Source organism: Haliotis rufescens, unplaced genomic scaffold (assembly GCF_023055435.1).
Source record: "Haliotis rufescens isolate VD_foot unplaced genomic scaffold, xgHalRufe1.0.p SCAF_11, whole genome shotgun sequence".
Classification (NCBI taxonomy): domain Eukaryota; kingdom Metazoa; phylum Mollusca; class Gastropoda; order Lepetellida; family Haliotidae; genus Haliotis; species Haliotis rufescens.
This window is the reverse complement of record NW_025963791.1, coordinates 33084428-33111753: the sequence shown is the minus strand read 5'-3', so window position 1 is coordinate 33111753 and position 27326 is coordinate 33084428. Positions and strand designations below refer to the sequence as shown.

Here is a 27326-nt window from a genome sequence, read left to right as displayed (position 1 = left end):
CAAAGGAACTTAAAGCAGATGTTAAACTTGAAGAGATTGAGATTCAGATGTACAGACAACATTGTGTGTTCATTGACCAGGCCTTGGTATCGGACTGTGAGATGGACCTGTATGACGCGTATCAGGCCTGGGAGTCGGGGGCTGTAGAGTTGGGGGATGTCAGGGACACAGACACAGTAGACACACGGAGAATAGATGACATCAGGTTTACACCTGACACTGACAACGTCCAGCACATCCTAGATGACCTACAGCTGTGGAAGATTGACGTCACATACAAGGATGAGGGCACATGTCTGACGTCTCCACTGCTTGTTGACCAGATAGATGGGAGGATGGCGGGCGATGAGGCTGAGCCTGCTCTATGTGACGTCACAGTCCTGGTTGTTGATGGTATACAGACAGTTGTAGTCACTGACAGGAAGAACAAGTGTGTGAAATCCTTCTACACTAGAAACAATCAACTGTGTCAAAGTAGACTTCCCCTGGATGACTCTCCATGGAGTGTAACACAGAGGAAGGAGAACCAGGTGATGGTTGCTGTCCCTGAATCCAGTCAGATTGTAACAGTAGAAGTGACCCCTGACCTGCTGCTGCTCTCAACCATCACAACACGCAAGGGGTACGTCAGTCTCGCTGTTCTGAGTCCTCCATCTCTAGCAGCATGTACATATGACTGTGTTGATATCCTGGACATGGCGGGACACGTGCTGAGGTCAGTCACTACACACAACAAGGAGCCACTGTTTACCGATCCCTGGTACATGTGTGTAAACAACAAGGGCAGCATACTCGTGTCTGACAGGGGGGAGCAGTCTGTGACATGTGTTAGGTCAGAGGGGGATGTTGTATGGAGATACGCCCCTACCGGAGACAGGAACTCGCCCCTTATGGTATGACAACTACTCCAACAGGAGACATCCTGGTTGCAGGCACCAATAAGGTTACAAGGCTGACAGAGACAGGGGATTATGTCACAGATCATCAGGACATTGGCTGTGATCCATGGGGATTGTATGTCGATAGACATGACACACTGTATGTGTGTGAACAAAGTCAGATACACGAAATCATCTGAAGGTCAGATACACGAAGTAAACTTCATGTAGTCACATCAACCACTGCATGATTTCAATCATCACTATCGCTGGTGTTAAATTCACTATAACAACTCAAAATGGACTCCTCCGATTGGGGTGTGAATGATCATACAAAGGTGTATCCACAGACATTATGTCCACATCATTACACATCAGATTATGTGTTTAGCAACCCGATTCTCTTAATTAAACCGGCTCCGTGTTCTCGTGAGTACGGTGTCGGCCGGGAAGGCGAAAAGCCCGTGTTTTGATCCCAATCTGCTCAAGAGATACCAATACTTCACTCTATTCTTAGTAGATATGATATGGTTTACTTGTTATTGATGTGCTCACATGACTACTTGGACCTGTGGATGGTCACTTGATATATTGTTTAATGACACTAATGAGTTCCCAACTCTTGAGACCATCAGCGGGTTCCCGGGTCGGGTTGGTAACCCGGGCTGTAGATTTGGACTCGCCCTAGCTCCAGTCAGTACCATGTTAGGTACATGGTCCATTGCACCGTGGTCAAAGAATGTTTTTACTTTACTAGATAGTAGATAGGGTGTTCCATGTAGGTGAGGTGCGGTGAAATGGGGTTTAGCGTCGCGTCCATGATTATTGCACTTATATAGCGACGTGTCTGCACGTGTGTGTGTATGTGTGTGTGTGTGTGTGTGTGTGTGCGTGTGGCTGCTTGTACTAGTCCGGACTGATGCCGATTTATAGTGCTAGCTCACTGAGATACCATGCCGAAGTTTAACAAGAATACCCCACTCAGACACAGTATATTGACTCCGAGCCGACCAGTCCTTGTTTTATCCCCTTAATGCCGAGTACCAGACAGGGTAACAACAAGTACTATCTTTTAACGTCTTTTGGAATGACGCGGTCGGGGATCGAACCCCGGAACTTCCGCTCTCTGGGCGGACGCTCTACCACTAGACTAGGAGGCGGTCTGTTCCATGTAGGAATGTTCCATTTGTGATGTCATGAAGTTTGTTTTGTGGAACGTTATGGTGAGCCACTTAAAAACAAATAGCTCCTGCATCATACCTGTACGTAGGAACACTTCTACAATTGTGTAATTGTGTTCATATCTCTAATGATTATAATAGTGCCGTAGGTATAGTACATTTCATTGTTCAATTGTCAAAAAATAAACTGTAAGTGATTCCATGTTAGTGTTTGGCTAAAAATGAAATTTTTTTTGTGCGTCAGCTCCATAATCAGAGACCGTAAAATAGATTTAGTTTACTCTGAATAAACTGAACAAACATTAGGCCACGCACACCCTCGGATTTGTTTCATGACTGGCTGATGATAGAGTTGGCAGATCTTGTGTTGCACTATTGTGCTGTACAGTGTCATATTTGAATCGTCTACTCTTTGTTTGTGGTAATGACTTAATAGACAGCCTTTGAAGTTGTTATTGTTGACTTGTAAAATGTATTTTTGTGCTTAGAGGCACAAAATCAATGAAATCATTGAAAGAAAACTTCAATTGATTTCTTTTACTTATTTGTACCGCACACATAATTATTGGATTGTTTTAAATAGCATTTACACTCAACAAGAGCAGAATGTATTTCTCACAAATAAAAAACATGACACTGTACCATTGTCTGTCATGTACGTACACCTCCATAAACGCAAAAACATATTGAAGTCGATTCTTAATCCATAACTGGATTCCACAGGTGGTACCGCTACATTAAAGTTGCGTCACAATGTTTTGCAGACCAGTGTGACATCATCGGTTACCATGACGCCACGATCAACTGACATACCTTTTCTCCCTGTCACTGAAGCTGGTCAGCTGTACCTTTTTACACTGTAGACACTTGATATTACCCCAGAAACGTACCCGACGCATTTTCGTTTTTAAATCTACGAAAGGACGTTTAAACTTACTGCAACATTTTATACAATTTGTCCAAAAAGACCATAAGTATCTCCCTCCCTTACCCACAGTGTTGATCCAACGTACCAGGTTAACGCACTCAAAGGTTCTTGAAAACGAGTCTACACTGTCTGTCTGCTTTCTGTTTCTTTTCCCTTCTATCTCATAGATAACATTAGTAGTCTGGGTTACACAAGTAGATCACATGGTTTGGCGTATACTGATCTTGTGACTGGAAGACGTCATATCAACACAGGACAGGGGACAACTGAGAGGTAGGTTTGGTGTTGGCACTGGACATAACACGGAATAATTCCATAATATACAAATCATTACCTAACACATAATTAATAAACATTCGTTAATAATTAATATTGGTCGATGTTTCGCTAGCACCGCCAAAGTATATGTTTTTTTAGGTAGATTCTAAATGATTTAGGAAGAGATAAGACATAAAATAAATATTTTATTATTTATAGCCAGTCTGAGATCAAGAAGTGTAAGTCATTTTCTAACTGGTCGACCCGCAGCCCCCAGTAGAGACATATAGACAAAATGTTTCTATACTATGAAGGGATGACCGCCGCTGCTAGATGGTTGTAGAGAGTGAACTCTGGTCCTACTGTGTACACAGAACTGCGGCTGTACTTTCGCTGTTGATATTCTTTTGACGTAAAAATAGCCATAGGAGAACTGGCAAGGTGATTGCAAGTGTCTTTTGTAAACATTCGTTATCGTAGTCCTTGCCGTTGGAAACACCCATTTCACGACCAGACCCTGACACTCGTATCTTCCTTTGTTGTATTTAATACATGAACAGTTTTTATCAAAATCGCATAAAGCTGTAGGAATGGTGCATTATCCTTTTTTCCCATCTATACACCAGTGTATGTACTGCCTTCATACAACAACCTGTCAGTTCAACGCAATCTATCATGCGAACTTTGGACGCTTTAATATTTATGCAAAATATTTTCACAAACATGACCTCGCATTAAAATTACTGTATAATAATTTGATTTGTACCAGTATATTATGCCATTTATATTTAATACATGCATATATGTGTTCCCTATGAAGATCCAGGATAGAATAGGTCTTCGGCAATCAATGCTTGTCGTATTGTGTCTTGTAATCGTCTCCCAATTGCCTAGACCAATGCTCATGATATCAGTCACTCTATTGTTTGGTGTGTTTGTGTGTTTCCGTATCATAAATATCATAATTTATATAAGGAATAAAAATTGAATCATTCGACCCTGTAACGAGTACACAACACGCCGTGTATTCCTCATATTTGATATTTACGATTCGGATTCACACGAGGATAAACATTTTACCCTGTAATGCCATTCTTACAAATCGAAGAATAAGACTTTATCTCGATCAATGGTGTTCACCTTAATCAACCCAATCTCACTCAGCTTCAGAAACCGTGGATGAATATAGTGTTTCAATGAACTGTCCCATTTATCATATATTGGCCAACTGATTTACAGCCACGTTTGTCGATATAATCATCCACATTTCAGAAAGAAACCCTTTTAAAACCTAAATCGAACATTCGTCTATAAGTTACAGATCAAGCAGATATTGAATCGATGTACTGAGATTAAAAGTTGTACCTGCTCGCCGACCATTTGCACGTTAATCGGATCCTGATACCAAATATATCGGATTGGTTTATTGCAACGATAACACTAAGTATCAATCTTATCAAAAATGCGCATTGCACAAGGCCGATCTTAATCTTTGTGACAGGTGGTGCATGCAGGGCAGAGCTGGAAGCCACATGCACAATACTGTTATAGGCCACAGCGTCACTCTCTCTCCAGATATAAACTGGTGACACAGGACACAGCTGGCAGCCACATGCACAATACTGTTATAGGCCACAGCGTCCCTGTCTCTTCAGATATAAACTGGTGACACAGGACACAGCTGGCAGCCACATGCACAATACTGTTATAGGCCACAGCGTCACTTTCTCACTTTAGATATAAACTGGTGACACAGGACACAGCTGGCAACCACATGTACAATACTGTTATAGGCCACAGTGTCACTCTCTCTTCAGATATAAACTGGTGACACAGGACACAGCTGGCAACCACATGTACAATACTGTTATAGGCCACAGCGTCACTCTCTCTTCAGATATAAACTGGTGACACAGGACACAGCTGGCAACCACATGTACAGTACTGTTATAGGCCACAGCGTCATTCTCTCTCCAGATATAAACTGGTGACACAGGACACAGCTGGCAGCCACATGCACAATACTGTTATAGGCCACACTGTCATTCTCTCTCCAGATATAAACTGGTGACACAGGACACAGCTGGTAGCCACATGCACAATACCGTTATAGGCCACAGCGTCACTATCTCTCCCAGATACAAACTGGTGACACAGAAGACAGCTGGCAACCACATGCACAATACTATTATAGGCCACAGCGTCACTCTCTCTCCAGATATAAACTGGGGACACAGGACACAGCTGGCAACCACATGCACAATACTGTTATAGGCCACAGCGTCACTCTCTCTTCAGATATAAACTGGGGACACAGGACACAGCTGGCAACCACATGCACAATACTGTTATAGGCCACAGCGTCACTCTCTCTTCAGATATAAACTTGGGACACAGAAGACAGCTGGCAACCACATGTACAATACTCTTATAGGACACAGCGTCACTCTCTCTCAAGATATAAACTGGGGACACAGGACACAGCTGGCAACCACATGTACAATACTGTTATAATCCACAGCGTCACTCTCTCTTCAGATATAAAGTGGTGACACAGGACACAGCTGGCAACCACATGTACAATACTGTTATAGGCCACATCGTCATTCTCTCTCCAGATATAAACTGGTGACACGGGACACAGCTGGCAACCACATGCACAATACTGTTATAGGCCACACTGTCATTCTCTCTCCAGATATAAACTGGTGACACAGGACACAGCTGGTAGCCACATGCACAATACTGTTATAGGCCACAGCGTCACTATCTCTCCCAGATACAAACTGGTGACACAGAAGACAGCTGGCAACCACATGCACAATACTATTATAGGCCACAGCGTCACTCTCTCTCCAGATATAAACTGGTGACACAGGGCAGAGCTGGCAACCACATGCACAATACCGTTATAGGCCACAGCGTCACTATCTCTCCAGATATAAACTGGGGACACAGGACACAGCTGGCAACCACATGCACAATACTGTTATAGGCCACAGCGTCACTATCTCTCCAGATGTAAACTGGGGACACAGAAGACAGCTGGCAACCACATGTACAATACTCTTATAGGACACAGCGTCACTCTCTCACAAGATATAAACTGGTGACAGAGTGCAGGCCTCGTCATCTCTTCTGTGCGTACCTGGCGCTTTGTGGAACGGGCCCATTACACTATAACATCCACTGAAATGTTTGAGTTATTTGTTGGGCGCTTCGTTCAACCCTTCCATCGTGTTACTGATTTATGACGTCACTTTTTCTTATAACATGTGCAACCTTTGCATGACTGGAAACAAATTATAACAGGGATACTTTCATTACAATGTTATGGGGAACTATTTACTGGTTGAAAGAGAGGACGTATCGGAATGTCACCTACATATTGCGTGTTTTATAGAACACTGTGCGGTGTGATACTGTAAGGCCCTCGATAATTTACAAACCGCCTTCATATAGCTGGAATATTGCTGAATGTGGCTTAAACCAACAACCACACGATTTTCAGTCCCAGTGAGGGACAGGCGAGGCAAGAAATGAGAGAACGCATACAGTGTGAATGTGATGCGACCAACTCATTAACCACTGCACAACCCGTCTCATGGAGCTATCCTACATGTATAGCCGTAGTTGTTATGGCAATATGTTTCTCTGTTCTTGGATTTTAACAAAGTATGTTGGCCACTCAGCATTAGCAAACATTGAATAAACAGACATTGTAATACACAGAGAATATCAGGAAAAAGACTCTTTGTTGATGTTTTGCTCAGCGCTATGTGACCGCCCCCGTGTTCTAGTGATGGAGCGTCCGGGTTTCGAGTCCCGGCCGCGTCATACTAAAAGACGTTAAAAGATCGGCATTAAGGGGCTAAAACAAGGACTGGTCGGCACGGAGTCAGTATACTGTGCCTGAGTATTCATATTAAACTGCGGCATCGTATCACGGTATCAGTCCGGACTAGAACACACACACACACACACACACACACACACACACACACACACACACACACACACACACACACACACACACACACACACACACACACACACACACACACACACACACACACACACACACACACACACACACACACACACACACACGTGGCGGCATGTGTGCAATAATCTTGGACGCGACGTTAAACCCCATTTCACCTCACCTCAGCGGCTATGAATCAAAGTTAGTTAAGACACAGATGCCCATGTTTTGATAGTAAATGTTTACAGTCCTATAGATCATTGCAGATCCCCACCCCGCCCCCGCAGATGGTGACACCAGGGTAACGGGGTTTCACTCACAGTTTCTTACTACATCCGTATCAACCTGTCTCGTCTTTGTTTTAATTGTAAATTTTAATATTTATCATTGAAACATTCTTTGTATTATCAATCATTGACATAAAGTATTCATTGTTTTAAGGACACTGGGAACGTTCTCAAATTGATACATCCATATCATGATATTGTGTACACAAGGACGTCTTGGACGTCGTTTTCACATTGACAGATCCTGACCTTTAATCGTTACCACACGCTTGCGAAAACCTTTCTATTTGTAGACTGATGAGGTGTTATGAACATGTCTCATCATCGTTCTGACAATACTTTCGGAATTTCAAGTTTACAAGACACTCGGGAGTGAATGAAGCTGGCATTAATAATGTCTTAGTTTGACTTTAACTAAACTGATTGCAAGGCTGAAGTTGACTCAAGGGGCGACTGCAAACATCAAATATTATTTACAAATTGACATTTTTCTTTCGTGCATATTTCCAACTTCCAAACTATGAGCAAGACAAAGTAGAACCCAATTCCCTCTTAGAGAAAAGAACTCTAATTTGAATTTAAATATTTATTTGGAAACTGACAGTAACTTCAACGTACATCCTTCTAACATGACATTTTATATTTCGAGAAAGGGAGAAGACTTATGTTCACAGTTATAAATCCACAGGGCAATCCAAAAAGGAAAGTGATAAACAAATTGATATGTGATGAGCTGTTCGAAATCCAATTAATTATTCGATATGAGGAAAATGCATAGTTATATTTGTTGTTACATACGATTAAACCGTGCGCAACTGAGTCTGGTGTAATGGTTTTGGTGTGACCGATTTTAAAAAACAAACAATACTTACAAAAATAAGTAGTCTGATTGAACAAGTATTATTTGATGGTGAGAGGTTGATTGTTCCAATGAGAAGCAAATGTGGAGGAACAGCGTCTGTGGTCACATGTTGGTGGTATGGTAAGCATTGAGACGCTGGTCGATCTTGGGTATCTAGATGGTACACATTCTCTCACCAAACTTGATAGGTATGATGGAGCTGAGCCTTTAATACCTAGGTAGGCGATAGTCAGGATCTTATGTTCGATCCTTACTGAGGCCGGTATCAAGTGGAGGCGAATCAAGACTAGTGAGATTTAGGAGTGTTTTTTGCTTCATGTGATAATTCGGGTTAAGTTGTACAGAACAGTCTTTAGTTATAGTACAAGGACACCAACTAACCTCAACATGCATCAACTCGATAATTCGAAAATGACGAATGCAGATTTAACTCAATATTCCCAACGGAAACGCTGTCGATGATCTGATCTAATACTGACAAACCTTCTCCCAGAAAAAAACAACACACATGCACAAGGCTTGGTGGCCTAACTTTTTGTTGCTAGTGATCTATAGCTCATTTTCATGTTGTATTGTGACATTTCGTGATAATTTTGTATGGTTGTTTGCTATTTTTAATGATTAATCTGTGATATTCTAGTTATTTTACCGTCCATTGATGACAGGTTTTTATTTATTGATAATATATAATAACTTCTCGTCACGATATGGCTGAAATATTGCCGGTTTGACGTTAATGTTTTTCGTACATTATTGTCAGCCATTTGGGCTCGGTCGGGTACTCGGGTGGGGTGGGTCCTGAGACGGATCCGGGTGTCCACGATTACCTGGATAGGTGGTTAATCACGTGATATATTGTTCAATGACAATAACAACAAAACTCTATGGCTACACTGCAAATCGCATTTCTTTCTGACTATGCACATATTCCTTCTGAATTATATATGTCTGAGTAAATATAGGTTTGAGTCAACTTCATTGTATGCATGTTTAGATCTTTTTATACATGTATGTAAATATTTAAGTTTTGCCAGGGCTCCGGTAAAACAATTTCCAATCAGACATTTTCTACCCAACTCGAAAACAAGAGCAGGTTCCTGGATTAGGTTAGGTAATAGGTGGTCGGGTACCCGGATAGGGTCAGGTAATTAGGGGGTCGGGTACCTGGGTAGGGTCAGGTAATAGGGGATCGGGTGCTTGAGTTGGGTCAGGTAATAGGGGGTCGGGTACTTTGATAGGGTCAGGTAATAGGGGGTCTGGTACTTTGATAGGGTCAGGTAATAGGGGGTCTGGTACTTGGGTAGGGTCAGGTAATAGGAGGTCGGGTACTTGGGTAGGGTCAGGTAATAGGGGGTCGGGTACTTGGGTAGAGTCAGGTAAAGGGGGGGCGGGTACTTGGGTCGGGTCAGGAAATAGGGGCTCGAGTAGAAGCGTTCGCTTGTCACGCCGAAGACCCGGGTTCAATTCCCCACATGATGTCCCCCGCCGTAATATTGCTGGAGTATTGCTAAAACGGCATAAAACCATGCTCACTCACTCACTACAGCGACATTAAAGCCTATCCTGCCTCTGATATTATCGTCTGTAATGCTACAAGTTTATGTCTTTCTGGTCACATGCACATTCTCAGTTTACTTTCACCATGGTGGCATGTTCAAATCATAAAAGAATACTGGACATATTTTCAAGAGCTAACTAAGAGTCAAACTGTCCATCACAGGATGATGACATGAATAACATTACTGTGGCTATTACTGTCTGCAGTCCTACAAGGTGTTATTAGATGCAGATGTGGGTTGGCATAGTGGAATCAAGGAATTCAACAATGTGTGAAGCCCATTTCTGGTGTCCCCCGCCGTGATATTGCTGGAATATAAGCGGCGTAAAACCATACTCACTCACTCACTCATGACAAGTTTTCAAAGTTTGTTGTTCAGACACATTGTAACAATTGGAATGTTTTCAATTTTGTCTTGTCTTATTATTTAAGTTCTCAAATGAAAAATTCTTTGTAAGCCTAAATCAATGTGGTTCCTTAAATTTTAATGTGGCTCTTTAAAGTTTGAAAGGGCACCTAGAAAAATATTGCCAGCAGCCAAGTGGCTCCCAGGAAATATATATAGTACTAATATATATATAAGTACTGTGGTGTGCTAGCTTTTACAAAGAGACATCAGGCGGAACATGGTGCATGAATGTGTGTATGAAGTCACATGGTATTATTTGACTTGTTGAAGTAACTCAACCTATAGCCCAGATCCTTCCATGGAATGTCTCCAAATACTGCTTGTCTGGGACAGGTCCTGTGATTCTGATGTCAAATACAACTGCAAAAACACAGGTTTTTGCATTACATGCGAAAATGCAAGCAGACCCATCTCAACCTTTTCTTGAAGCCCTCGATTTTTTTCCGACCACCAACAATATATCTGGACTGATTGAGTGAGTATGGTTTTATGCTGCTTTTGGCAATATTTCAGCAATATCATGATGGGGGACACCAGAAATGGGCTTCACAAACTGGACTGTATATTGATGTAACTTTCTTTTATTGTTATGGGTTTTACAAATGTTTGACATTCAGGTGAACAAAGTCATTCGTCGACGTGTAAAAATGACACAATAAAGATATGTTGACTTGGTCCTGAATACTAACGTTCACAGTTACCTCCCTTGTATTGTGACTGTGAGGGGGCGTGTCTATTATCAGTAAATCAAGGCCTGGTTGGTGTTGACGGAGGTGGATTACAGGTCATAAATACAAGACCCTATTGGTAGTTGTTTTAAAGTAAGCTTTTAATATGAAAACAAGTGCACATTTCAAACAATGACGACAGTTTATCTCCACATCTACACGAGTGAAGTTGACATCAATCCTAATCTTATATGATCACAATACATTCATATATTCAGTTTCGGTTCATCTATTCAAGGTAAATCCTTATTGTGTGGAAACAATGATCAAGCCTGTTCTTATGACAGAATTCATGAAAACTATAATGTAGGAACATATTTTATTGAAACAATAGTATAAACAAATACATAGACACACGCTTCTGAAACACCTTGTTTGACATGAAGTCACGATATGTAGAATCTGTTATTCCTGTAGCACTATGCATTGGTCGATATGGTCATTTTTGTGACAAGAGATGATATGTAAACGACTCCTTCGACATGGATTTACAGAGGCGTTTCAGCATACTTAGTGGTGCACACAAGTTACTGACGGGGTGATTGTGTTTGGTGTTATGCCGCTTTATGCAGTATTTCAGTTATATCATCGCGTGTTAGCTTGATAGGGAAGGTTAGCCCGAAGTCGCACTCAAGAAATGTTATTGTCTCAAACTAAACATATGTAACGCTATTAGAAAGACGGAACAACTTCAGCTGAAATTATTTCTTGGAAAAGCGAACAGTTATTTATGTTTTACAGATGGCGACGTCACGAGCTGACAAAGTAATAGAGTTCCTCACCTGTGTGATCTGCCAGGAATTGTACACAGACCCCTGTACACTGAGGTGTGATCACACATTCTGCACGAAATGTGTCACCAAGTACATACAAACCAGACCAGATGCTGTACAGTCAGGAACGATCTCCTGTGCCTTCTGTCGACAAGATACCAAGGTCCCCCACCCCAGCCGGCCAGTGGAGGAGTGGGCGGGGCAGATCAAACCCAGCATCATTATACAGGGGCTGATTGACACACAAGCTGACGTTGTCAAAACAGGTATTAGTTTATCATATTATGAATTACACATTCATTTCACAAACTGAAATCTAGTAATAAGAATCATGTTTGTAATAAAGGCATGTTAAAGGGTACTCGTTATTTGTTAAAACATGCAGTATAATTACAGTATTGCTGTTCACAGTATGTTCAATGATACCAATTAAGTCCACTAAACGACACCAGAAAATATACATTTGTTACAAACATGACTCTAACTGTACTCACAGCATAGACATATTTACAATATATTTTGACGGCAATGCTTATTGACCTGCTGATTATTATCGGTTTACATGATGCTTATATGATCAGATCATCCATAAAGCACTTGAAAATATCATTATCTGAAAACATCTACAAATGGCCATTTATGAAAAGGGTATTTGTAATGATAGAATGTTTCAGGTTGATAATAGTGAGTGAGTGAGTGAGTGAGTATGTATTTTTGCCACCTTCAGCAATGTTCCAGTGATATCACTGCGGGGGACACAAGAAATGGGCTTCACACATTTTACTCATGTGGGGAATCAAACCCGGCTAACGCTTAAACCACAAGGCTTCCCTACCGCCCGTGAAAATCGTGATCGAAACTGTACACTTGTAAGTGCAATTGCACCTGTTGAAACTACATGTACATAACTGGGTGAATGAGTTCAGTTGTACGCCACTGCCAAACATGCCAATATGGGGCTTCACATATCAAACCCTTGGGCGTGACGAGCCAACACTTTAAACTCCAAGCCTACACCCACCGCCCTATTCGTGCATTGAAAATAGGTGAGAGGGTGTGATTTTATCTGGATTATCAATCTTCTAATTTATATAAATATTCTCATGATATGTCAAATAACTATAGACATGTCCACTTACAGGTTCCGCTTCATGTTGCTCAGTGTGTGAGAAGTTAGGGGAGACAACTCCGGGAGCCTCATGGTGTTCTGAGTGTCAAGTGTCCCTCTGCGAAAGATGTGTCAAGATACATCGTGCAAGTCCATCATCACATGACCATGAGATCTGTGACCTTTCAGGGGAGGTCAAGGTGAAGAGGAGGCGCAAGGTCATATGCAGGGAACATAAGGATGAGGTTATAAAGCTTGTATGTAAAGACTGCCACAAAGCTGTGTGTCAGACATGTTGTGTTGTTTACCATAGGAAATGTGAGTCTGTCGTTACCATTCAGTCAATGTTGCCAAACTTGAAATACCATTTAAGAAGGCATGCTAAACAGTTATCAAAGAAAATACATAGGAAAGAAACAATTGTTAAGAAAACAGACGAGAAAATTAGCGGAATTGAGAAAAACAAAATAGCAGTAGAAAATCACATTAAATGTGCTTTTGAGAGAGCCATCGCCAACATCAAGCAGAAAGGAAAACAACTGATGAATGAAGTCAGGGATATTTCAGACAAACAAACTAAGGAACTTAAAGTAGATGTAAAACTTGAAGAGATTGAGATGCAGATGTACAGACAACATTGTGAGTTCATTGACCAGGCCTTGGTATCGGACTGTGAGATGGACCTGTTTGACGCGTATCAGGCCTGGGAGTCGGGGGCTGTAGAGTTGGGGGATGTCAGGGACACAGACACAGCAGACACAAGGAGAATAGATGACATCAGGTTTACACCTGACACTGACAACGTCCAGCACATCCTAGATGACCTACAGTTGGGGAAGATTGACGTCACATACCAGGAACAGGGCACATGTTTGCCATCTCCAGTGCTGGTTGACGTGATAGATGGGAGGATTGCGGGCGATGAGGTTGAGCCTGCTCTACGTGACGTCACAGTCCTGGTTGTAGATGGTATACAGACAGTTGTAGTCACTGACTTCAATAACAAGTGTGTGAAATCCGTCTACACTAGAAACAATCAACTATGTCAAAGTAGACTTCCCCTGGATGACTCTCCATGTGGTGTAACACAGTTGAAGGAGAAGCAGGTGATGGTTGCTGTCCCTGACTTCAGTCAGATTGTAACAGTAGAAGTGACCCCTGACCTGGTGCTGCTCTCAACCATCACAACAAGCAAGAGGTACTTCAGCCTCGCTGTTCTCAGTTCTCCATCTCTTGCAGCAGGTACATATGACTGTGTTGATATCCTGGACATGGCACGACACGTGCTGAGGTCAGTCACTACACACAACAATGAGACACTGTTTACACGCCCCTGGTACATGTGTGTCACCAACAAGGGTAACATACTCGTGTTTGACAGGGGGGAGAGGTCTGTGACATGTGTGAGGTCAGAGGGGGATGTTGTTTGGAGATACGCCCCTACCGGAGACAGAGCACTCATCCCTTATGGTATCTCAACTACTCCAACAGGAGACATCCTGCTTGCAGGCAGCAGTAAGGTTACAAGGCTGACAGAGACAGGGGATTATGTCACAGATCATCAGGACATTGGCTGTGATCCATGGGGATTTTATGTCGATAGACATGACACACTGTATGTTTGTGATAGAGGTCAGATACACGAAGTAAACTTCATGTAGTGACATCAATAATTGAATTATTTCATACATCACTATCACTGGTGTTAAATTCACTATGACAACTCAAAATGGACTCTTCCGATTGGGGTGTGAATGATCATACAAAGGTGTATCCACTGACATTATTTCCACATCCTTACACATCACATTATGTGTTTAGCAGCCTGGTTCTCTTTATTAAATCGCCTCTGTGTTCCAGTAAGTACGGTGTCGGCCGGGAAGGCGAAAAGCCGTGGTTTGATCCCAGCCTGCTCAAGAGATACCAATTCTTCACTCTATTCTTAGTAGATATGATATGTTTTACTTGTTATTGAAGTGCTCACATGACTACTTGGACCTGTGGATGGTCACTTCATATGTTGTTAATGACACTAATGAGTTCCCAACTCTTGAGACCATCAGTGGGTTCCCGGGTCGGGCTGGTTACCCGGGGTGTAGATTTGGACTCGTCCCAGGTCCATTCAGTAGCATGTTAGGTACATGGTCCATTGCACCGTGGTCCTAGAATGTTTGTACTTTACTAGATAGTAGATAGGGTGTTCCATGTAGGATGTTTGTGATGTCATGAAGTTTGTTTTGTGGAACGTTATGGTGAGCCACTTAATAACAAATAGCTCCTACATCATACTTGTACGGAGGAACACTTCTACAATTGTGTAATTGTGTCCATATCTATAATGATTATAATAGTGTTGTAGGCATAGTACATTTCATTGTTCAATTGTCAAATAATAAACTGTAAGTGATTCAATGTTAGTAGTGTTTGGCTAAAAATAAAAAAAAAATATTTTTGTGTGTCAGATCCATAATTACAGTCCATAAAATAGATTTAGTTTACTCTAAATAAACCGACAAACAATGGCCACGCACACCCTCGGATTTGTTTCATGACTGGCTGATAATAGAGTTGGCAGATCTTGTGTTGCACTATTGTGCTGTACAGTGTCATATTTTGAATCGTCTACTCTTTGTTTGTGTTATGACTTTATAGACAGCCTTTGAAATTGTTATTGTTGTCTTGTAAAATGTATTTTTGTGCTTAGAGGGGAATGCACACTTTGCGTTTTATACGCAGATTAACGCATGGTATGCACACAAGTTTTTTTAGATTTATACCTCCATAAACACAATAAATATTGTTAAGATAATTCTTAAATAAATAAATTGCAAGTGAGTCCGTTGCATTAGATTGGTTAACCTAAAATAACATTAGCCCAAGCCCACTAGCGATCTACTTGCGTGACGTCGTAGGAATTCGCGGTGGCTTCAATCGATTCCTTTTACTTATTTGTACCGCACACATAATCATTGGATAATCATTGGATCGTTTATATAGCATTTACACTCAGCAAGAGCAGAATGTATTTTTCACAAATAAAAAACATGACACTGTACCATTGTCTGTCATGTGCTTACACCTCCATACACGCAAAAACATATTGAAGTAAATTCTTAATTCGTAACTGGTTTCCAAAGGAGGTATTGCTGCATTAAAGTTGCGTCACAATGTCTTGCAGACCAGTGTGACATCATCGGTTACCATGACGCCACGATCAACTGACATACCTTTTCTCTCTGCCACTGAAGCTGGTCAGTTGTACTTTTTTACGCCGGAGACACTTGATAATACTCTTTAAAGCTGAAAAGGTTGGAATCATAATCTCACCTCGTACACTTCTGTTGTTTTTAGCCATTAGGGCTGGGTTGGGTGGGTCCTGAGTTGGATCTGGGCACCCACAAGATTACCCGGACCCGTAGTTAGTCACTTGATGTATTGTTTAATAACATGGCTACACCACAAATCACTAATGTTTCCTTTTTCTTTCTGACGATCCACATATTACTTCTCACTTTTATATATCGGAGTAAAGGTAAAGCTTCACTCAAAGTCAGTGTATGCATGATCAGTTCGTTTAAAAATGTATCTAAAGGGGTTTTGCCAGGGTTCCGGTAAAACATTTCTAATCAGGCATTTTCTACCCTACTCGAATCCTACAGCAGGTTCCCTGGTCGGGTCAGGTCAGGGTGTAGGGTGTAGTCAGGTTATAGGGAGTCGGGTACCTGGGTAGTAAATTTGACTCATCTCAGCCCTAGTAGCCATCTACCTGTCTGTTCAGGTTCGAATTATGTTTTGAACCTGCTTAATCTTTGAGTCTGAAATGTTATGAGCATATCATGACACTAAAACAAAGTGTTAGGTTTGAAAAAATGTTGAAAACCTTTAAGAATATTCTAACACGGTTAGCACACGGTCAAGACATCTGGAACAATTATATGACGTCTAACAACACAACTAGATTTGTGCATTCAATTATAATAACTTTTGTTCACGGTATTTGTTACTTGATCTTACGTAACCCTCCCTATAGCACCGATCAGTCATGGAATGTATCCCAATACTGCACGTCTGGGACAGGTTAAGTCATTGTGCCGTCACACACAACTACAACAAAACAACTAAACAGGTGTGTGCATTACATGCCAAAATGCAAGCAGACCCACTCCAACCTTATCATAAATGTCCCGAACCCTTTTGCCACATGCAACAACTTATCCCGAACCATTTGGACTTCACCAAATAAGGTGACAGCTGGCCTCACCAATATCTGAACTTGTCTTTCAGCCCTAACGTTGTCTTGTGCAGGACAACTTTAAAGGACATCAACACTCCAATATTGAAAGTTCTGAAAAGTGGATGCCTTTTTCGCAGATTCAGGGTTTGCATATAATGGACTATAATCTTGACTTGTTTAACTTGCTTATTGGAATCTGCTGAGTAAGTGAGTTAAACTTTAACGTCGCATCAGAAAGTTGGAGTATTGTTGGCATTTTAAAATCAGAAAGTCACATGCCTCTAGCTTCATTTATAACAAGGTTATGATCACTTCCATGGTGTATAACATAACTTATAAGAGTGTGTTTGAGAAAACAAATTGTGACAGTGTATTAATCCTGCACAAGAGACTCACTGTATATGTTGACTAAATGGAACTCATGATAATCAAGACGGGTTAAGGAAGTGACGACTTGTAAAAATAAGAGCCAAAATAGTTCGAATGACTTATTTACGTGTTTACTATGTTTACAAACAAATTTGAAACCTCACATCATGGTCAGCCTTCCACGGGCTTCATCTATCAGGAAACAGGGCTTATAAGGATATAAACACATACAATGTATTTTCCCATGCTAAAGTAAACAGTGAAAATATATAATTTGGAACTCCTCATTCAATTTCCACTTCATGCTTGTTCCAGTCACAATTCCCGGATTGTTATTTCTCGTGAACATGATTCGTGAACGTAGATGTAGACACCTCGTGATGCACAGATTGTTGACGATTAGCATTGCAGGCACATCTCAGAGATGTCCATACTGATATTAAAGTGTAGCGAATGAAGTTCGCTGTGCACGTGAACTTGGCAGCGTTGTGGACAAGGTCAAAGTCAGTTCGGGATATAACCCGTATGACAAGTATTTCTCTGTTTGCTTAGATATCTTTAAATATTATATGAAGCATGACTGAAATAAGATCAATTGAATTTTAATACGATTTTAATTCGACGAAGGCAAGTAACATATCAGCTAAAGGTATCTCTGTATAAGATGCGAAGTAACACAGTGAAAGTGAACAGCATATATCCTTGCCTACCCCAGAAACGCACTCGACGCATTTTCGTTTTTAAATCTACGAAAGGACGTTTAACTTTACTGCAACATTTTATATAATTTGTCCTAAAAACCCATAAGTATCTCCCTCCCTTACCCACAGTGTTGATCCAACGTACCAGATTAACGCTACCATAAGACTCAGTTGAAAGATATACATCGTGCCAGTAGGAGCATAAACACGGTGTGTTAACTTAGGAAATTCGGCTTAGAAAGATCACTACTTCCACCAAAAATGCTTCAGAGACACTCAAAGATTCTTGAAAAGGAGTCTGCACTATTTGTCTGCTTTCTGTTTCTTTTTATGCCGCTTTTAGCTATATTCCAGCAGTTTTACGGCGGGGGACACCAGAAATGGGCTTCACACATTGTACCCATGTCGGGAATCGAACCCGGATCTTCGGCGTGACGGGCTAACGCTTTAACCACTAGGCTACCCGACCGCCCCTATCATAGATAGCATTAGTACTCTGAGTTACACAAGTAGATCACATGGTTGGGCGTATACTGAGCTTGTGACTGGAAAGATATCATATCAATACAGGACAGGGGACACCTGAGAGGTAGGTTTGGTGTTGGCACTGGACATAACATGGAATAATTCCGTAATATATAAATCCTTACACATTATTATTAAACATTTGTTAATATTTAAGATTGGTCGATGTTTCGCTAGCACCGCCAAAGTATATATTTTAGAGGGTAAATGATTTAGGAAGAGATAATACATCAAATATATATTTTATTATTTATAGCCAACCGGAGATCAAGAAGTGTAAGTCATTTTCTAACTGGTCGACCCGCAGCCCTCAGTAGAGACATATAGACAAACTGTTTCTATACTATGAAGGGATGAGGCGATACGGTCACCGCTGCTAGATAGTTGTAGAGAGTGAACTCTGGTCCTACTGTGTACACAGAACTGTAGCTGTACTTTTGCTGTTGATAGGCACTTGACATTACAATACTCACAGGAGAACTGGCAAGGTAATTGCACGTGTCTTTTGTAAACATTCGTTATCGTAGCTCTTGCCGTTGGAAACACCCATTTCACGACCAGACCCTGATACTCGTATCTTCCTTTGTTGTATTTAATACATGAACAGTTTTTATCAATATCGCATAAACCTGCAGGAATGGGGCATTATCCTTTTGTTCCCATCTATACACCAATGTATGTACTGCCTCCATACAACAACCTGACAGTTCAACGCAATCTGTCATGCCAACATTGGACATTTCACAAAAAGGGCCTCGTATTAAAAATTCATGTATAATAACTTGATTTGTACCAGTATATAATGACATGTATAACTAGCAGATGCATATATATGTTCCCCGTGGAGATCGGGGTTAGAATGGGTCTTCGGCAATCAATGCTTGTCGTATGTGTCATGTCACCGTGTCCTAATTGCCTAGATCGATGCTAATGATGTCAGTCACTACATTGTTTGGTCCAGACGCGATAATTTACAGACCGCCGTCATGTAACTGGAACAGTTCTGAGTGCGGATTTAAAAAACAACAAACATCTGTGCAATAGAGAATAATACATGAGTGTGTTTCCGTATATCATAAATATCATAATTTATGTAAGGAAAAACAAATTAATTGTTCGACCCTGTAACGAGCATACCACACGTCGTATATTCCTCATATTTGATATTTAGAATTCGGATTCACACGAGGGTAATCTTTTTACCCTGTCATGCCATTCTTACAATAATCTCGATCAATGATGTTCAATTTTCAACCTATTTCACTCAACTTCAGAAACCGTGTATGAATATAGTGTTTGTGTGAACTGTCCCAGTTATCATTTAGTGCCAACTGATTTACAGCCATGTTTGTCGATATAATCATCCAGATATCGGAAAAAAAACCTTTTTAAACCTAAATCGAACATTCGTCTATAAGTTACAGATCAAGCAGATATTGAAACGATGTATGGAGATTAAAAGTTGTACCTGCTCGCCGATAATTTGCATGTTAATGGGATCGTGATACCAAATATATCGAATAGTTTATTGCATGGATAACACTTTCCATCTTATCAAAAATGCGCATCGCTCAAGGCCGATCTTAATCTTTGTGACAGGCGGTGCATGCAGGGCAGAGCTGGAAGCCACATGCACAATACTGTTATAGGCCACAGCGTCCCTCTCTCCAGATAAAAACTGGTGACACAGGACACAGCTGGCAACCACATGCACAATACTGTTATAGGCCACAGCGTCCCTCTCTCCAGATATAAACTGGTGACACAGTGCACGCCTCGTCATCTCTTCTGTGTGTACCTGGCGCTTTGTGGAACGGGCCCATTACACCATAACATCCACTGACATGATTGAGTTATTTGTTGGGCGCTTCGTTCAACACTTCAATCGTGTTGCCGATTTATGACGTCACTCCTTCTGATTACATGTGCAACCTTTGCAGAGTGGAAACAAAATGCAACTGGGTTGTTGGTTGTTGGTTTGTTGTTTTACGCCCCACTCAGCAATATTCCAGGTATATGACGGCGGTCTGTAAATAATCGAGTCTGGACCAGACAATCCAGTGATTGATATCATGATCATCGATCCACGCAATTGGGCAGATGGTGACACCTGGATTAACGGGGTTTCACTCTCATTCTCTTACTAAAGTCCGTTTCAACCTGTCTCGTCCTTGTTATAATTGTTAATTGTAATATTTATCTTTGAAACATTCTTTGCATTATCAATCATTGACATAAAGTATTCATTGTTTTGAGGACTCTGAGAACGTTCTCAAATTAAAACATCCTTTTCATGATATTGTGTACACAAGCTTTCTTCGACGTCGTTTTCACATTGATAGATGTTGACAATCATTGCGGAAACATTCCTATTTTTAGACTGATGAGGTGTTATGAACATGTCTGATCACCGCACTGACAATACTTTCGGAATTTCAAGTTTACGAGTCACTGCGGAGTGAATGAAGCTGGCATTAATAATGTCTTAGTAAGCCTTTAACTTAAACTGACTGCAAGGCTGAAGTTGACTCAAGGGGCGAGGTAAGATAAAGGTTCTTGTTTGCCCATTGCAAACATCAAATATTATTTACAAGTTGTCATTTTTCTTTCGTGCATATTTCCAACTTCCAAACTATGTGCAAGACAAAGTAAATCCCAATTCCCTCTTAGAGAAAAGAACTCTAATTTGAATTTAAATATTTATTTGGAAACTGACAGTAACTTCAACGTACATCCTTCTAACATGACATTTTATATTTCGAGAAAGGGAGAAGATTTGTGTTCACAATTATAAACCCACAGGGCAATCCAAAAAGGAAAGTGATACACAAATTGATATGTGATGAGCTGTTCGAAATCCAATTAATTATTCGATATGAGGAAAATGCATACAGTTATATTTGTTGTTACATACGATTAAACCGTGCGCAACTGAGTCTGGTGTAATGGTTTTGGTGTGACCGATTTAAAAAAAAAAAAATACTTACAAAAATAAGAAGTCTGATTGAACAAGTATTATTTGATGGTGAGAGGTTGATTGTTCCAATGAGAAGCAAATGTGGAGGAACGGCGCCTGTGGTCACATGTTGTTGGTATGGTAAGCATTGAGACGCTGGTCGATCTGGCGTATCTAGATGGTACATATTCTCTCACCAAACTTGATAGGTATGATGGAGCTGAGCCTTTAATACCTAGGTAGGCGATAGTCAGGATCTTATGTTCGATCCTTACTGAGGCCGGTATCCAGTGGAGGCGAATCAAGACTAGTGAGATTTAGGAGTGTTTTTTGCTTCATGTGATAATTCGGGTTAAGTTGTACAGAACAGTCTTCAGTGATAGTACAAGGACACCAACTAACCTCAACATGCATCAACTCGATAATTCGAAAATGACGAATGCAGATTTAACTGAATATTCCCAACGGAAACGCTGTCGATTATCTGATCTAATACTGACAACCCTTCTCCAGGAAAAAACAACACACATTCACAAGGCTTGGTGGCCTAACTGTTTGTTGCTAGTGATCTATAGCTCATTTTTATGATGTATTGTGACATTTCGTGATAATTTTGTATGGTTGTTTGCTATTTTTCACGATTAATCTGTGATATTCTAGTTATTTTACTGTCCATTGATGACAGGTATTTATTTATTGATAATATATAATAACTTCTCGTCACGATATGGCTGAAATATTGCCGGTGTGACGTTAATTTTTTTAACTCACTCTAAATAGAATCTCACCCTCGTACATTATTGCCAGCCATTTGGGCTGGGTCGGGTACTCCGGTGGGGTGGGTCCTGAGATGGATCCGGGTGTCCACGATTACCTGGATAGGTGGTTAATCACGTGATATATTGTTCAATGACAATAACAATAAAACTCTATGGCTACACTGCAAATCGCATTTCTTTCTGACAATGCACATATTCCTTCTGAATTCTATATGTCTGAGTAAATATAGGTTTCAGTCAACTTCAGTGTATGCATGCTTAGATCTTTTTATACATGTATGTAAATATTTAAGTTTTGCCAGGGCTCCGGTAAAACAATTTCCAATCAGACATTTTCTACCCAACTCGAAAACAACAGCAGGTTCCTGGATTAGGTAAGGTAATAGGTGGTCGGGTACCCGGATAGGGTCAGGTAATTAGGGGGTCGGGTATCTGGGTAGGATCAGGTAATAGGGGATCTGGTACCCGAGTAGGGTCAGGTTATAGGGGGTCGGGTACTTGGGTAGCGTCAGGTATTAGGGGGTCGGGTACCCGGGTAGTAATTTTGGACTCATCTCATCCCTTTTAGCCATCTACCTGCCTGTTCACCTGTATTAATTTATTGTGTGGTTGTCAGTGGCTCCCGTTAATAAAATTTGATTGGTGACTAAAATATTTCACGTTTTGAAGGAAACTAATCTATATCAACATTATGATTTCCTTGGGGAGTGCAACTCTTTACAGTGATATTGAGGGACGGTGGGGTAGCAGCCTAGCGGTAGAAGCGTATGCTTGTCAGGCCCTAGACCCGGGTTTAATTCCCCACATGGGTACAATGTGTGAAGCCCATTTCTGGTGTCCCGCGGCGTGATATTGCTTGAATATTGCTAAAACGGCATAAAATCATACTCACTCACTCACTCACTACAGTGACATTAAAGCCTATCCTGCTTCTGAAGCTATCGTCTGTAATGCTACAAGTTTATGTCTTTCTGGTCACATGCACATTTCGGAACATGCATATTTATGTTTTACAGATGGCGACGTCGCGGGCTGAGAAAGTGACGGAATTCCTCACCTGTGTGATCTGCAAGGAACTGTACACAGACCCCTGTACACTGAGGTGTGATCACACATTCTGCAGGAAATGTGTCACAGGATACATCCAAACCAGACCAGATGCTGTACAGTCCAAGACGATCCCCTGTTCCTTCTGTCGACAAGATACCAAGGTCCCCCACCCCAGCAGACCTGTGGAGGAGTGGGCGGGGCAGATCAAACCCAGCATCATTATACAGGAGCTGATTGACACACAAGCTGACGTTGTCAAAACAGGTATTGGTTTATTATATTATGAACTGCACATTCATTTCACAAACAGAAATCTAGTAATAAGAATCATGCTTGTAATAAAGGCATGTTAAAGGGTACTCATTATTTGTTTAAACATGCAGTATAATTACAGTATTGCTGTTAACAGTATGTTCAATGATACCAATTGACTCCACTAAACGAAAATATACATTTGTTACAAACATGACTCCAACTGTAATCACAGCATAGACATATTTACAATCTATATTTTGACGTCGGGACCATGTGCACTGGCAATGCTAATTGGCCTGCTGATTATTATCGGTTTACATGATGCTAATATAAACAGATCATCCATAAAGCACTTGAAAATATTATTATCTGAAAACATCTACAAATGGCAGTTTATTAAAAGGGTATTTGTAATGATAGAATGTTTCAGGTTGATAATAGTGAGTGAGTGAGTGAGTATGTTTTTTTGCGACCTTCAGCAATGTTCCAGCGATATCACTGCAGGGGACACCAGAAATGGGCTTCACACATTTTACTCATGTGGGGAATCAAACCTGGCTAACACTTAAACCTCTTGGCTTCCCCATCGCCCCTGATAATCGTGATCGAAACTGTACACTTTTAGAGCAATTGTACCTGTTGAACTACATGTACATAACTGGGTGAATGAATTCAGTTTTACGCCAATATGGGGCTTCACACATCAAACCCTTGGGCGTGACGAGCCAACACTTGAACTCCAAGCATACACCCACCGCCCTATTCGTGCATTGAAAATAGGTGAGAGGGGGTGATTTTACCTGGATTCTCAATCTTCTTATTTATATTAATATTGTCATGATATCTCAAATAACTATAGACATGTCCACTTACAGGTTCTGCTTCATGTTGCTCAGTGTGTGAGAAGTTAGGGGAGACAACTCCTGGAGCGTCATGGTGTTCTGAGTGTCAAGTGTCCCTCTGCGAAAGATGTGTCAAGATGCATGGTGCAAATCCAGCATCACATGGCCATGAAATCTGTGACCTTTCAGGGGAGGTCAAGGTGAAGAGGAGGCGCAAGGTCATGTGCAGGGAACATAAGGATGAGGTTATAAAGCTTGTATGTAAAGACTGCCACAAAACTGTGTGTCAGACATGTTGTGTTGTTTACCATAGGAAATGTGAGTCTGTCGTTACCATTCAGTCAATGTTGCCAAACCTGAAATACCATTTAAGAAAGCACGCTAAACAGTTATCAAAGAAAATACATAGAAAAGAAACAATTGTTAAGAAAACAGACGAGAAAATTAGCGGAATTGCGAAAAACAAAATAGCAGTAGCAAATCACATTAAATCTGCTGTTGAGAGAGCCATCGCCAACATCAAGCAGAAAGGAAAACAACTGATGAATGAAGTCAGGGTTATGACAGACAAACAAACTAAGCAACTTAAAGCAGAAGTAAAGCTTGAAGAGATTGAGATTCAGATGTACAGACAAGATTGTGAGTTCATTGACCAGGTCTTGGTATCGGACTGTGAGATGGACCTGTATGATGCGTATCAGGCCTGGGAGTCGGGGGCTGTAGAGTTGGGGGATGTCAGGGACACAGACACAGCAGACACACGGAGAATAGATGACATCAGGTTTACACCTGACACTGACAACGTCCAGCACATCTTAGATGACCTACAGCTGGGGAAGATTGACGTCACATACCAGGACCAGGTACCATGTCTGACGTCTCCAGTGCTGATTGACACGATGGATGGGATGATGGCGGGTGATGAGGTTGAGCCTGGGCTACTTGACATCACAGTCCTGGTTGTAGATGGTATACAGACAGTTGTAGTCACTGACTTAAATAACAAGTGTGTGAAATCCTTCTACACCAGAAACAAATTGACATGCCACAGGACACTTCCCCTGGTTAGCTCTCCCTTTGTGGTAACACAGTTGAAGGAGAAGCAGGTGATGGTTGCTGTCCCTGAATCCAGGCAGATTGTAACAGTAGAAGTGACCCCTGACCTGGTGCTGCTCTCAACCATCACAACAAGCAAGAGGTACGTCAGTCTCGCTGTTCTGAGTCCCTCATCTCTAGCAGCGGGTACTACCAACTGTGTTGATATCCTGGACATGGCAGGACACGTGCTGAGGTCAGTCACAACACACAACAATGAGAGACTGTTTACCTACCCCGACTACATGTGTGTCAACAACAAGGGCAACATACTCGTGTCTGACCGGTGGAAGAAGTCTGTGACATGTGTGACGTCAGAGGGGGATGTTGTGTGGAGATACGCCCCTACTGGAGCACTCATCCCTTATGGTATCTCAACTACTCCAACAGGAGACATCCTGCTTGCAGGCAGCAGTAAGGTTACAAGGCTGACAGAGACAGGGGATTATGTCACAGATCATCAGGACATTGACTGTGATCCACAAGGATTGTATGTAGATAGACATGACACACTGTATGTTTGTGGTGGAGGTCAGACACGCGAATTCAATTTCATGTAGTCACACCAACCACTGCATGCTGTCAATCATCACTATCACTGGTGTTATATGCACTATAACAACTCAAAATGGACTCTTCCGATTCGGATGTGAATGATCATACAAAGGTGTATTCACAGACATTATGTCCACATCATTACACATCACATTATGTGTTTAGCAGCCTGGTTCTCTTTTTTAAATCGCTTCCGTGTTCATTCCCATATCATTACACATAACATAAGACAAGACAAGACAATGTATTCTGTATAGAGACAGACAGACATATAAAGGTTTCACTTCTTAGAGCTACTTTACATCCATACTCTCTCTCTCTCTCTCTCTCTCTCTCTCTCTCTCTCTCTCTCTCTCTCTCTCTCTCTCTCTTCTCTCTCTCTCTCTCTCTCTCTCTCTCTCTCTCTCTCTCTCTCTTCAGTAGGGCTTTGGTGGGTAGCTCGGGTACTCGGGTCGAGTGGGTCCTGAGTAGGACGTGGATACCCACAGGACAACATGGGCCTTTGGTTAGTCACGGGATATATTGTTAAACGACAAGACAATAAAACTCCATGGTTAAAAAAAGCTACAAATCCCTAATGTTCGCATTTCTTTCTGACTATCCACACATTCCTTCTGACGTCTATTTGAGTAAAGACAAAGCCTCAGTCAAATTCAGTGTATGCATGACCAGATCGGAGTGAGATATATTTTTGTGTTTTGGAGGTGCACACTTTATATGCAGACTGATGTAAAGTATGCACACCAGATTTTTAAGTGTGTACGTTGATAAACACAAATATTGAAATAAATTCTTACATAAATAAATTGCAAGTGATTCTGTTGCATTCGATTGGTTAACCTTAAGAAATTAGCCCACGCCAACCAGCGAACTGACTGCAAGACGTGCTTTGAATTCCTAGCGTGTAGCCCGTGATATGTCCGTGAGTCCAGTTTAAATAAAATCGATGAATGAAAACTTCAATGAATTAGTTTTTTTGTGTCACATACTTAATCATAGGTTCATTTAAA

At 41.3% G+C, this 27326-nt stretch overlaps 1 protein-coding gene across 2 annotated transcripts in view; it reads left to right on the top strand.

The window, feature by feature from the left end:
- Positions 1-27122, top strand: part of LOC125378018 — a 29964-nt gene extending 2842 nt beyond the window's left edge. For both annotated transcript variants that reach the window (XM_048392614.1, XM_048392613.1), the window contains exon 4: positions 25152-27122. In XM_048392614.1, coding sequence (XP_048248571.1) covers positions 25152-26321 — 1170 coding nt within the window. In that variant the 3' untranslated portion in view covers positions 26322-27122. The remainder of the gene's footprint in view (positions 1-25151) is intronic.
- The last annotated feature ends 204 nt before the right edge of the window (positions 27123-27326 follow it).